At 38.6% G+C, this 13,180-nt stretch overlaps 1 protein-coding gene across 1 annotated transcript in view; it reads right to left on the reverse strand.

Annotated features, from left to right (window-relative positions):
• LOC138696099 (aminopeptidase N-like) overlaps positions 1-13,180 on the reverse strand; it is a 35,613-nt gene that overhangs the window by 14,010 nt on the left and 8,423 nt on the right. Inside the window, exons 2-3 of the mRNA XM_069820637.1 lie at positions 6,532-6,900; positions 1,623-2,218 (exon numbers count right to left, since the gene is read on the reverse strand). Coding sequence (XP_069676738.1) covers positions 1,623-2,218; positions 6,532-6,900 — 965 coding nt within the window. The remainder of the gene's footprint in view (positions 1-1,622; positions 2,219-6,531; positions 6,901-13,180) is intronic.

A 13,180-nucleotide genomic window follows, 5' to 3' on the forward strand; every position in this document is an offset into this window, starting at 1 on the left:
TGAATACCCACCCTGAAGAGTATCTCTTCCTGAGTACTCATTCTGGAAAGCACCCCTTCCTGAGTACTCATTCTGAAAAGCATCCCTTCCTGAGTATCCACGTTGAAGAGCATCTCCCTGAGTACCGGTACTCATTCTGAAGAGGATCCCTTCCGAGTACACACTCTGAAGAGCATCTCTTTCTGAGTACTCATTCTGAAAAGCATCTCTTCCTGAGTACGCATTCTGAAGAGCATCACTTCCTGAATACTCATTCTGAAGAGCATCTCTTCCTGAGTACACATTCTGAAGAGCATCACTTCCTGAATACTCATTCTGAAGAGCATCTCTTCCTGAGTACGCACTCTGAAGAGCATCACTTCCTGAATACTCATTCTGAAGAGCATCTCTTCCTGAGTGCGCACTCTGAAGAGCATCTCTTCCTGAATACTCATTCTGAAGAGCATTTCTTCCTGAGTACGCACTCTGAAGAGCATCTCTTCCTGAGTACGCATTCTGAAGAGCATCTCTTCCTGAGTACGCATTCTGAAGAGCATCACTTCCTGAATACTCATTCTGAAGAGCATCTCTTCCTGAGTACGCACTCTGAAGAGCATCACTTCCTGAATACTCATTCCGAAGAGCATCTCTTCCTGAATACTCATTCTGAAGAGCATCTCTTCCTGAGTACGCACTCTGAAGAGCATCACTTCCTGAATACTCATTCCGAAGAGCATCTCTTCCTGAATACTCATTCTGAAGAGCATCTCTTCCTGAGTACGCACTCTGAAGAGCATCACTTCCTGAATACTCATTCCGAAGAGCATCTCTTCCTGAGTACGCACTCTGAAGAGCATCACTTTCTGAATTACTCATTCTGAAGAGCATCTCTTCCTGAGTACCCACTCTGAAGAGCATCTCTTCCTGAGTACGCACTCTGAAGAGCTTCTCTTCGTGAATACTCATTCTGAAAAGAATCCCTTCCTGAGTACTCACGCTGAAGAGCATCTCTTCCTGAGTACTCATTCTGAAGAACATACCTTCCTGAGTACCCATTCTGAAGAGCATCTCTTTCTGAATACGGTACTCATTCTGAAGAACATCCCTTCCTGAGTACCCATTCTGAAGAGCATCTCTTTCTGAATACGGTACTCATTCTGAAAAGCATCCCTTCCTGAGTACTCATTCTGAAAAGGATCCCTTCCTGAGTACCCATGCTGAAGAGCAACTCTTCCTGAGTACTCATTCTGAAGAGCATCTCTTCCTGAGTACTCATTCTGAAGAGCATCTCTTCCTGAGTACTCATTCTGAAGAGCATCTCTTCCTGAGTATTCATTCTGAAAAGATTCCTTTTCTGAGTACTCACTTTGGAGAGCATCTCTTCCTGAGTACTCATTCTGAGGAGCATCTCTTCCTGAGTATTCATTCTGAAGCGATTCCTTTTCTGAGTACTCACTTTGAAGAGCATCCCTTCCCGATTACCCACTCTGAAGAGCATATCTTCCTGAGTACTCATTCTATAAAACATCTCTTCCTTGGTACTTGTTCTGAAGCGCATTTTTTTCGAAGTACTCTCATAAAATACTATACTGGTACCTTCTTAAGTATGCTGTAGGAGCTTCTCTAACGAGCATGGGTCATACCTCTGTTGGTGACACTATCATGCCGGAAATCTGGCGTGCTGTAATAGGGGCTAAGTGAGCTAAACTCGTAGTAGGAGCTGTGCTGCAACAGGGGTGCCCAATTCTCCTTGTCAAGAAGTTGCAGAAGGCCTGCAGTGGCTAGGTAGCGACCCAGTGCGTTAGTGATGTGCAGGTCACTCCACCAGTGGGGCGTAACTACATGGCTGAGCCACTGATATACCAGCTCATGTACCAGACGGGACTGTCCAGCCGCATCACCCAGCTCAGCCTCCCGGAACATGATGAGCCCCAGATGGTCTGCAGGCCGCCTTCCACTATACTCAGGCAGTGCCACAATGTCTAGCTTTGGAAGTGGATATCTGACACCCAGGTAGTCCTCTAGAAACTCCATCATATGTGTGGCACTCCGCAGAGAGCCCTCCACACCAGCGAGAAACTGCGGTCTGCCATGAAAGTGCACTGCCACCCCACCATGAGGGTTGGGCATGGTGAATGGGACGTGGCTCTTCAGGTCTGACACGAGAAATCCGACTGAGAAAGTGGAGATGGGCGGCGTCAAAGGAAAGTGGTCCCACACCCAGCCCTGCTCATCAGTGCTGCAACAACATTAATTGTAAGTTTCGTCACTCTGCAACTTGTCAATGTGCTGCAATAACATTACTTATGTAGGCCTAATAATTCTTTTACTCTGTAAATTGTTATTGCTGTATCATAAAATGAATAAATTTCATTTGTAGGACTATTATTATTTATTTTCATTACACTAGAAGGATTAGAAGTAATTGTAAATTACAAACTGAACCATTAGAGAAAAATTAAAAGGGTTGAACTTCCTTTTCAATATCCGTGTGTGTCATGGTCACAAATATGAAAATGTAAATTTTACTGTGTGTAAATATGTAGTTTTCATTCTATTCAGACATTCTAGGAATCGAAAAGTTTTGCACACTTTGTACTTTTGAATTTCATTTTACATTAGACATATGACCTAATGAATTTGACATTAAAATTTTAGACGTTTTTAACCAAATCTACCACTAACATCAGGTAATCATCGTCATTGCATACATATTACAGAAAACTGAGAATTAATGAAAAAATTTACAAGAAACCAAGGTACAAGGTGCACTTGAAATTGTAATCCATATAATTCATGTATAATATGAACCACATTTTAGATTATTCATGTTATTTTATATGCAGATAGAAGTGGTATCCTTCCACTGCTTTCATCTCTTAAATCACATTCCTTCACCAGAGGCGAATCTAGCTACTTGGCGTCTCTAGGCAAAGAAAAATATTTCCGCCCCTTATTTCGCCCAATATGCGTCATTTTGATCAATTTAAATAATTGATTCCGCGTCATTATTACTGTTTCTAATATCAGAAACACCTGACTCAGATAAACCACACATTCCACTATTTTTGGTACTGTTCGCCACATTATTACACTCTGATGTACCTGGACTGGAACTGAACAAGCTGGCTGTGTTTGTTTTTTAAGTAGCACATCTATTTTTGCACTTTTTCTCACAATTTCCTCTTTTTTTATTGCCTTGTCTTTCGCGAGTTTCCGGTATTGTTGTTTAGTAAACTGTCCGAAGACAGGTCTGGACCCCACAAGTGACACCATCAAGACATCACTCATAAGGCAACTAGGCCAGGAGATAATGGGGTAGGGTGATCAGTTCCTTTCTCCCTCCATTGCATACATCGCTGACTAGCTACATATTACACTAATCAGATTTGAGATGCAGTTCTTCCTCTGACACATGTATGTCAAGTGAAATGTACTGTCTGATAATAGATTTACATATCAGCCAGAGCCTCAATCAGAGATGTTTTCGGTATTGAAAACCACTTAGCTTTTTCCGACTGTCACTCATAATGAATATTAAAATATAAATCACCTAGGTACAAAACAACTGCACAACAACTACTGCTTTAAATTAAACTGAACTGCCAAGCATCCGACTGCTACAATGGCTGGCGGTATTTTCTTTGAATTTAAGTCTGAATGGACATTATTGAGTGTTGATACTGACTACTCTTATGACAGAGTTAGCGGCGTCTCTCAGCACAAAGATTATGATTGCGAGCAACGAGGTTTGCCTTCCTAACGTATCGTAATATAATACCAGTGAGTTTTTTAAGATTATCACGTGAGATTCTCACGGTGAGAGTGCATAACATTGAAAAAAAGTGCTTTGATCGCATTGTGACGCTATTATTGAAAAACTGTCCTTTTTCCGTTAGCAGACCTTTGATTAAATTTGAACTGTTTATTGCCAATGTTATTCATATCCTTTTCATTGTGCGTTTAAGTTCATGTATTCTTTTAAAGAGTTATGAATAAAATTTAAAAAATATTAAAAAATTAACAGTAATAGCTTAAAAGCCACCCCTTCAAATTTACCGCCCTAGGCAGCTGCCTAGTGTGCCTAGGCGTAAATATTTCCCTGCCTTCACCAGCTTCTTACACAATCTGCTTGTGAATCACATTCCAGACACCAAAAGGCCATACTACATGATATAGATGATAATTATGTAGGGAACAGAAGCACCCACAGGTCTTCATCTTAGTAGGTGTAAAATATTTCCCTGGTATCCATGGTGTTAATTTTTAAGTGTAACGTTCTGAGTTGATTATTATCACTCCTCTGATATTATTTTTTTATATTAGTTGTTTTACGACGCTTTATCAACTGCTAAGGCCCCAACATAATGTAGCCTACATGAAAAATACTTTAAATACAAGATGTTAAAAAAATCTATATAGAATATTAAAAAGTTAAAAAAGCCTTACTTTTCAGTAGGGACAGTTGCTGCCCTGGTAGGAGAATATACATCTTCAGATAAAAAATTAATTCCGACATACAAATCAACTTGACAGAGGGAATATAAAAACAAAAATGAAATGTGCGAGGTTGTTGAGTATTTGCACTGCATCATAGATGTAAAGACATATGTCGTTTCAGAGCTACATTTCAGCTCCTGGAGAGTAGCTCTTAGTAACGGATCCAACAGATAGGTTTTTTCTTTCCCTTCCTTCCCTAAGCTGGAGCCAATATATAACCCGAAACGTTGACTGGAGACTAGCTGTAGGTAGCAGATCTAATGAGCCATCGGCATATCTCAATCAGCTGAGGCACTTGGGTATGGGTTCGGTTCCTGCTTGGACTGATTATCTGGTTGGCTTTTTTCCGAGGTTTTTCCCAACTGTAAGGCAAATGTTGTGTAATCTGTGGCGAATTCTCGGCCACATCTCGCCAATTACCATCTTGCTATCACCAATTCCATTGACGCGTCCACACCTGTGGAGTAATGGTTAGCGTGTCTGGCCGCAAAACCAGGTGGCCCAGATTCGATTCCCGGTCAGGGCAAGTTACCTGGTTGAGGTTTTTTTTTTCCGGGGCTTTCCCTCAACCCAATATGAGCAAATGCTGGGTAACTTTGGGTGCTGGACTCCGGACTCATTTCTCCAGCATTATCACCTTCATTTCATTCAGACACTAAATAACCTAAGATGTTGATAAAGCGTCATAAAATAACCTACTAAAATAAAAAAAATTCATTGACGCTAAATAAGCTAAATAACATAGTAGTTGATGCAATGTGGTTAAATAATCAAGTAAAAGAAAACAGATCTAACAGATAGATAAGTTCCCCTTTCCCTGCCTTTCCTGATAATGTAACGGATATATAGCTTGGAACGTTGAGTGAAATGTAGCGGATCTAACAGGTAGATTCCTCTTTCCCTGTCTTCCCTGGTAATGTAGCATATATGTAGCTCGAAATGTTGAGTGGAGAGTAGCTCTGGGTAACGGATCTAACAGATATGTTCCTCTTTTTGTCAGGGTTGGCAAAATTCCACTTTTTTTAATAAAGTCCAGACCAGTGGAAAAAACTAATTTTTACTGACAAAACTGGAAAACTGGCAACAATTTGTGAAAAATATAACAGTTCTTATTTATAATTCTGTGGTGTTTGGTCAAAACATGATAACTCCAAAAAACCTGTTTTGAAATACAAACATTTTTATTTTCACCTTTCCTATACAAAATAATCATAATTCTAGTTTACATACAAATGTAATGAAAATAACATAAGATTAGATGGAGATATCACGGCTATAACAAACAAAAGAGAACTGTTTTTTATATAGGGCTGCCTTTCAGTTAAAAAATATCATTTTTGGAGTTATTATGTTCTGACCAAACACCACAGAATTGTTACAAAACCCAAGTCTTTTTGCATATATTTTAAGACTGAGAGCGAGAGCAAAGTGAGTAGTCAGTAAAACCAACAGCTGAAGTCAGTCTCTACTGCTACATCTTGTTTTTAGCAAGTGGAAAAACTGGCAAAAACTGAAAAATTCCATGCCCGTTTAAACAAGAAATTTGCCAGTTTTTACCATCCAGTGGCAAAAACTGTGCCAATCCTGCTCTCCCTACCTTCCCTAATAATGAAGCAGATATCTAGCTTGAAACATTGACTGAAGATTAGCTCTGGGTAATGGGTCAAATAGATTCTCCTTTCCCTGCCTTTCTTGATGATGGAGCCGATCTGTAGCTCGAAGACATTGAATGTCTACGTCAATGACTCTATGCAAATACCCAAAAACCTCACACCATGCTGAACACAGCGAAAGTCTCAAATGGTAGTAAACATAAGACATTTTAAGAAAGCTTTCACCCCACTCAAATAGTACTAAATTGCAGACCCTAAGGGTATCGAGATGAAAGATGATCTCTAACTAGTTATGAAGATGAATTCACTTAAAGTTGTGAACAGACTAACAGGCCTAAGGCCATGAAATGAACAATTTTGATGATGATGACGATGACGACGACGATGACAAATATGATGATTATTCTACTTCTACTTTCATATCAGAGTATATACTCACATCTCGATGGATTGGAGAGGCATGTTGGACAGTGTTGAGAGGCTAGTGTATCGTGCAATGCTGACCCTAAATGGTGCCTTGAAAGATGGTTCGTCAAAACAGGGGAAGATTCGCCTCGCATTGCTGGGTGCCATCTTGGTGGCTGCATACCAACTCTGTTTGAGGGTATGCTCATTAGTGTAGCTGCCTCTGAAAAATCCTTCACTGGTATCACTATCCAGAGCACCATAAAACTCGAGGTCCACCTGGTAGACCGCTCCCTTCTCTAACTCCTCTAGCAATGTGATGTAGAAGCGTTCCTTGTGGGCCTCTCGAGTAATGCTGGAGATGGGCAGTGGTCCCTCTACCTCAGACATGGTTATGGAGTTGCTGCAATCACACACAATTTCATTCTCTTGGGTTGAATTGCCATAACTATTAAAACATATTCAAATCTAGAGAAGTCAGCTCGTGCCAGACAAATTAGGTGAAGGGCAATAGAATTCTGGGTAATTTCCTGAAATTGATGAATGGTCATGACATCATTGATGACGTCGCGAACACTTTTATAAGCTGTACAGTCACTAACATAATATTGTGTATTCACCAATTTCCTAAATTTTATAAAAGCCACAGTATATAATACGTGCAAACAAATTTTCAACATTTTTGGGGGCTACGCCCCCTTAACCTCGAAGAATTCAATGTTCCAACAAAACCTCCACAAAATATATACCACAACATATAAAATAATCACAAGTCCACATGACATAAAAAAGACAAAAATCTAAACACAACACATTAAATTAAAAGAGTACACAAGAAATGAAGAAATATTACTTACTCATAAAAAAATTCAAAATCACAATCATATTCATAAACTGTATTCATATTTTAAATCAACTTTAGAACATGTGACTTCCAATGTACAGTAAAATCATGTAGCTACGTATAAATCAAAGCAATATTCTGTTGAATACAAAACTTACAACAATCAAACACCACAAATAAATCTGTAGGGATAAAATTACGTTTCTCAGATCGCTTTCAAATCTTTTACCTTATACTTTGCTCCACAGTTATATTAATGTGAGGTGTTGGTCTGCCATATTTTAAAATATCTTGTTTGTCTTCTGCAGAACAATGAGAGAATGGTGTCTTCAAAAGATTACACACTAAATCATTTAACAGATTCATGTTTTCATCGTATTAATACACTTTCTAATACCTGAACACTTCACTGCACTTGTCACGACAAAGAATAGATATAGACTAAAAACGAAGTCATAGGTCAGCACGGGTGAGAGGTATACAACATAGTTTCAAATTTTATGCCAACTTTCTTTTTTACATAGAACTCAAAATATTTCAAAACCTACACGAAACATAATATTTAAGAGATGCTAATGTTAAAAAAATACCGAAATATATAATATGTTATATCTTAAATTTAAACAATATTCAATTTCTTTACACAATACATTATGTTTTCTTATTTAGTTGCAAAATACTACAATTTACTGCAGTCGTTCAACATTCAGTGTTTGACTACCGGCATATAATTGTGGGTGATTTAATGAGAGGATAGTCGATAGTTATTACTTTTCAAGTGTTTTACTTCTTGTTTGCTTTGTAGTTAACACAGTGACTGCTTTTTTTTTTTTTCTTAAGATTTAAATTTTTGTAATTATTGAGAATCTGACTCGTTCATGTAACATATCTAACACAAAATTACCCAAATAGTAATCCTCATATACATTCGTTTCTTTTACATAATAATAATAATAATAATAATAATAATAATAATAATAATAATAATAATAATAATCATCATCATCATCATCATCCACCAAGACTTATCAGCCAACTGCTGGCATCATGTGAACATGCTTCAGCAGAAGTGAACAATCATCGAACCAGTATGAGGTTAATGTATGATTAGCAAAATGATCTCCTCAGCTACTATAGCTGGCTCATAGAACCGAACTTCACTATCTACCATAGCTCTTATCTCTGACTGAGGTTCTGGCAGATATGTACGAGGTTGTTCAAAAAGTAATCTCCACTTTATTTTTTTCTCGGTCATTAACAAAGATAGAGGGCTTGAAATCTGATGTTTCTCTCATACGTATACCGGTACAGTGTTGTAAGTCATTCTGACAGATGGCGGAGACGTAGTGAACAATTAAAATGGCGTTTGTTGCAGACTCCCATTACAAGCAGCAAGCAGTAATTGAATTTTTGGTTCTCGAAAACAAAAGTGTGATGGATATCAAATAAACCTTTGTGCGCAGTGTAGGGTAGTCATGTAGTTGATAGGAGCAATATTGGCCATTGTACTCGAGATTTCAGGTATGAGAAAGTGCAGAAGCCGAGCTCCAAAGATCTGCAGCATTCTAGGCATGCTGCCATACAATGGCGCACCCAGGAATTTCTCTTGGGGGTGAATCATTTCGGTGAAATTATAGATAACGGAATGCTTAAAGTTCAGTAAAAATGTTACAACATATCACTTTGAGGGGGGGGGGTCCGGACCCGATTGACCCCCTTGTCGGTGCGCCCTTGCTGTCATAGCCTTCAATCCAGACATGATGAATCGCGTGGTTGTCATTATTCGTGTGGATTGGCACATCACAACATGACAAATGGCCCTACTGCTGTCGATAAGCATTGGAAGTGTTTGTTCAATTATTGAGGCTCTTGGATATTCAAAATTCTGCTCAAAATGGGTTCCACAAACTGCAAAGGAGAGCCATTCTTTTAAATTGTTAGAGCACTTTGAAGCTGAAGGGAAGGCCTTTTTGTCCCGGATCATTGCAGGTGACGAAACTTGAGTGCATAATTTTGAGCTGGAAACAAAAAGACAGTCAAAGGAGTGACATCATCCTCAATAAAATTGCCCAGAAAGAAGAAATTCAAAACAGCCCCCTCTGCAGGAAAAGTTATGGTTACTGTCTTTTGGGATTGTGGAGGAGCCATTCTTGTGGATATGATGTCAAGAGTAACAATCATTAAATCAGAGACATACACAGGCGCGGATCTAGAATTTAATAATGGGGGGAGGGGCTAATAATAATAATTAACATATGAATACAGTAGTATAATCATAACACAGAACAATGGAATTAAAAACAAATAAATAAACCACAACAATATTGTCACTCTTAGATTCTAAGTCTTCAATTAGTTCTAATTCTAAAGGAAATGGTGACTGGAATGGAAAGTCAATTAAATGTTACTTACAGTTTAACTGAAGTCGTCTGGGATGTTTTCTTGCGAAAAGTTCTATGACTTCATCCGGACTTACTTCAATGTTACGATGAATGTTGAGCAATACCAAACCATTCAGTCTGTCCTGGTTCATCGTCAATCTGAGGTAGGTTTTCACACGTCTCAGTGTTGAGAATGACCGTTCCGCAGTGCAAGTTATCACTGGCATGACACATAATATGGTGAGCAGCTCTCTTATATTGGGGTAGAAATTATTCCTAGAAAGCAGCAAAGCTTCTATAGCCGTGTCTGTTTTTTTTTTTTTTTTTGCTCTTTCCAGAAATATAGCTTTCCTCTAAGCTCTGAAATAGTTCCTGGCACATCCTGTTCATAAACCTTTGCAGCTTGTAGGACGACATCGATATTTTTATCAGGATCGTGTAATCAATCCAATCAAGGATTGGAGTTTAATTACATGACTGTGCCTAGCAGGTGAAAATCGTACTGACAAATCGCTTAGAAGGTGGTCAAGAAAAGGAAGAAATACATTGAGCCAGTAATAATCTTTAGGAGACTTAGACGGAACATTATTGGACGGATTTGTCTGGATGCAACTCGAGGTACATTTACTTCTACGTCTACAGATTGAGCCAATGTAACAGCCTTCTCGAAAAGAAAATTATACCGGTAAGTGTTATTATCTCGGCAGGCCTGAAGAGTATTCATGACACATTCAACCATCTGGTAGCACTGACTTAGTTCGAGATTTGGGCTCTGTAGCTTCCGCGAAACACACGTTGTTATTTCAAATATTTCTGCTAAAATATGCAATGAAATTATGAATTTGAATTTTAGAATGAAGTTAAGCATCAAATGTGCCTTTGTACCATAGGATTCAAAATCTTCCAGGAATGATATAACTGCGGAGAAGATGTTTAAAAATTGTAGCATTGCGTCATGCCGTTCAATTCATCTTGTTTCACACAAGATCTTTAGTTTCGTTTTCTTGTGTTCAGGACATATTTGACTAAATTTTTCTTTCATCATGATTGACCGCTTGCTAGACTCCCTAACATATTTTGCTATTTCAGCTACTGTGTCTACAGTTTGTCTAACACTGGGAACAGAGCACGATTTTGAAAGTGACAAATTTAGGCAATGTGAGACACAGTGTATATAGTATGCGAGAGGCTGCTCTTTTAAAATTCGCGCTTGGACACCGCGAAACTTTCCCGACATATTAGCACCGCCGTCATAATCCTCTCCGCCAAGATTTGAAATGTCTAGACCCAACTCCCACAGTTCACTTAAAACAACTTTGACAATGCCTCTCCACTTAGACCTTGCACCACTACGAATCTCAAAAATTCCTCATGCAAGTAACACTTTTCTCGGTCTACGAATCGCACACATAATGATAGTTGCTTATTGGAGCTGATGTCGGTTGTTTCATCTACTAAGATAGAAAAATATTTACTTTGGTTAACCTATTCAACAATTTTCTTTTCAATAATGGTGCCACAACAGTTTATGAGATCGTTTTGCGTTGTTTTGCTTGTTAGGAAAGAGTTTTTGGGGGCATTTTTAAGATGATTATGCAGGATCTGACCACCGGCATCAACGCGATATTTAAGAAGCTCCCTGAAATTACCTTCGTTTTAATTTTCGCCTTCCAAGTCAATCGTACCATCATGCCTATGTCCTCTTAATGGAATATTTTGTCGGCTGCACAAAATAATTGTTTTCACTATTGGGAGAAGTTTCATTCTGTTTTCGCGCACTGTTTGTAACACTTAAATATTCAATTGAACCAGAACGTTCTCTACCTTACCTTCAACCATCGTTTAAAGTTGTCACATTTTAAGAGAGTAGTTTTGTGATAACTGTTTTCTGAATGTCTCCTGAATATTTCAGAGGCCTTTTTTAATTTTCTTACAGGTTTCGTAACTAAATTCTGTAACGTGACTTTGCTTCGCCCTCCCTCTTTAAGTCCGAATAAAACGCACACGTGACAGAACACATCTTCATCCTTCTTACTGTAAGACAGCCATGGAAATCTTTTAAGCCAGGCATGCTGAAATTGTCTAGACTGTCCCGATTCTAGTGTCTACGGAAATGGATATTTTTCGTCTGGAACCCACGGATTTGTTAGAGCTTTGTATTTTGTCTCTTCACTGCATATTTCTTTTTCCACTAAGCAACCAATATCTAGTACATTATGAGTCATCGAACTAGCATCATCACTTTCACTGCACATAACCGATTCCACTGTTAAGGTATTAACAGGCATACACTTTTCTTCATCAGTTGTATCATTGTCATCCGTACTGCACTTCTCTTTCACTTCACCACACGTCTTCTTGACGAATTGTAAGAGAGTTGTTTGAAACTTACGTTTCGACATTTTATAATTTCTTATAACTGTTACACTAAGTAATTCACCTGTACAGACTGATCACTTCTTGTCTCAATTCAGAAGTCGAATGTAGTGGCTATTGTAAAGTATGATAACAAAGATACTGGTAACGGCCTAGCTACAGTGTGGTAGGCGTGGATACCATTATATTTCCGTTCCGAAGTCCGAGCTATTGTTAAACTCCATGGTAACGACCCCTGAGGAATGTGACCACTTACCTGACCTATTCACTGTGAACTGTAAAGAGAGTTTGTATGCGAAAATAAAATAGCAAAATAATATAAAGTTTAGAGAGTGAAGAAATCATATGTTATATGAATGAAAAAATAATGCTTTGTACATTTTAAGTAAAAAAAAAGTCTTTGAAATGATAGGGGGGGTCTATAGCCCCCTAGACCCCCCCCCCCCTTGTATCCGTGCCTGGACATACACCAACATTCTGGACAAGCTCAAGAAACTTTTCCGGCGAGTTTGGCCTGGCAAGAATCCAGCAGAAATGTTGCTTCAGCATGACAATGCACGCCCTCACAAATGTTTGTGAACCCGCGAATGGGTTGGACTGTGCTGCCCCATCCATCCTACAGCCCAGATATGTCCCCATCAGATTCCACCTCTTTGGATCTCTTAATGATGCTTTGTGTGAAGTAATTTTGAAAGTGACAACAGCGTAATTGATGCAGTGAGGAAGTGGCTATGCATGCAGGCATGGCACACTTTACTACAGGTGGGAGTACTACTCCCTCTTCTTGCTGACGTCATGAGGCCTAGTGTAGCATGGTGCGGCATTATGTTTCGTTCATTAAACAAGTATTTTTGGCAATAAGTGTAGCAACGATACACTCCAATACTTCACAAAATCATATGTATATAGAAAATAACCTACTCTTGGCTTCAATAATAGCAGATAATATTTACAGATTAAATTGCATTGTTAATTCATTTTATCGCTGAACACATCTCCAAGGATAAGTTTATTGTTCTTTAATCATAATACTCGTATATACTTGTAAATAAAATATAATTATGCTGAAATTTGCAAATAGT

This window comes from Periplaneta americana, chromosome 3 (assembly GCF_040183065.1).
Source record: "Periplaneta americana isolate PAMFEO1 chromosome 3, P.americana_PAMFEO1_priV1, whole genome shotgun sequence".
Classification (NCBI taxonomy): domain Eukaryota; kingdom Metazoa; phylum Arthropoda; class Insecta; order Blattodea; family Blattidae; genus Periplaneta; species Periplaneta americana.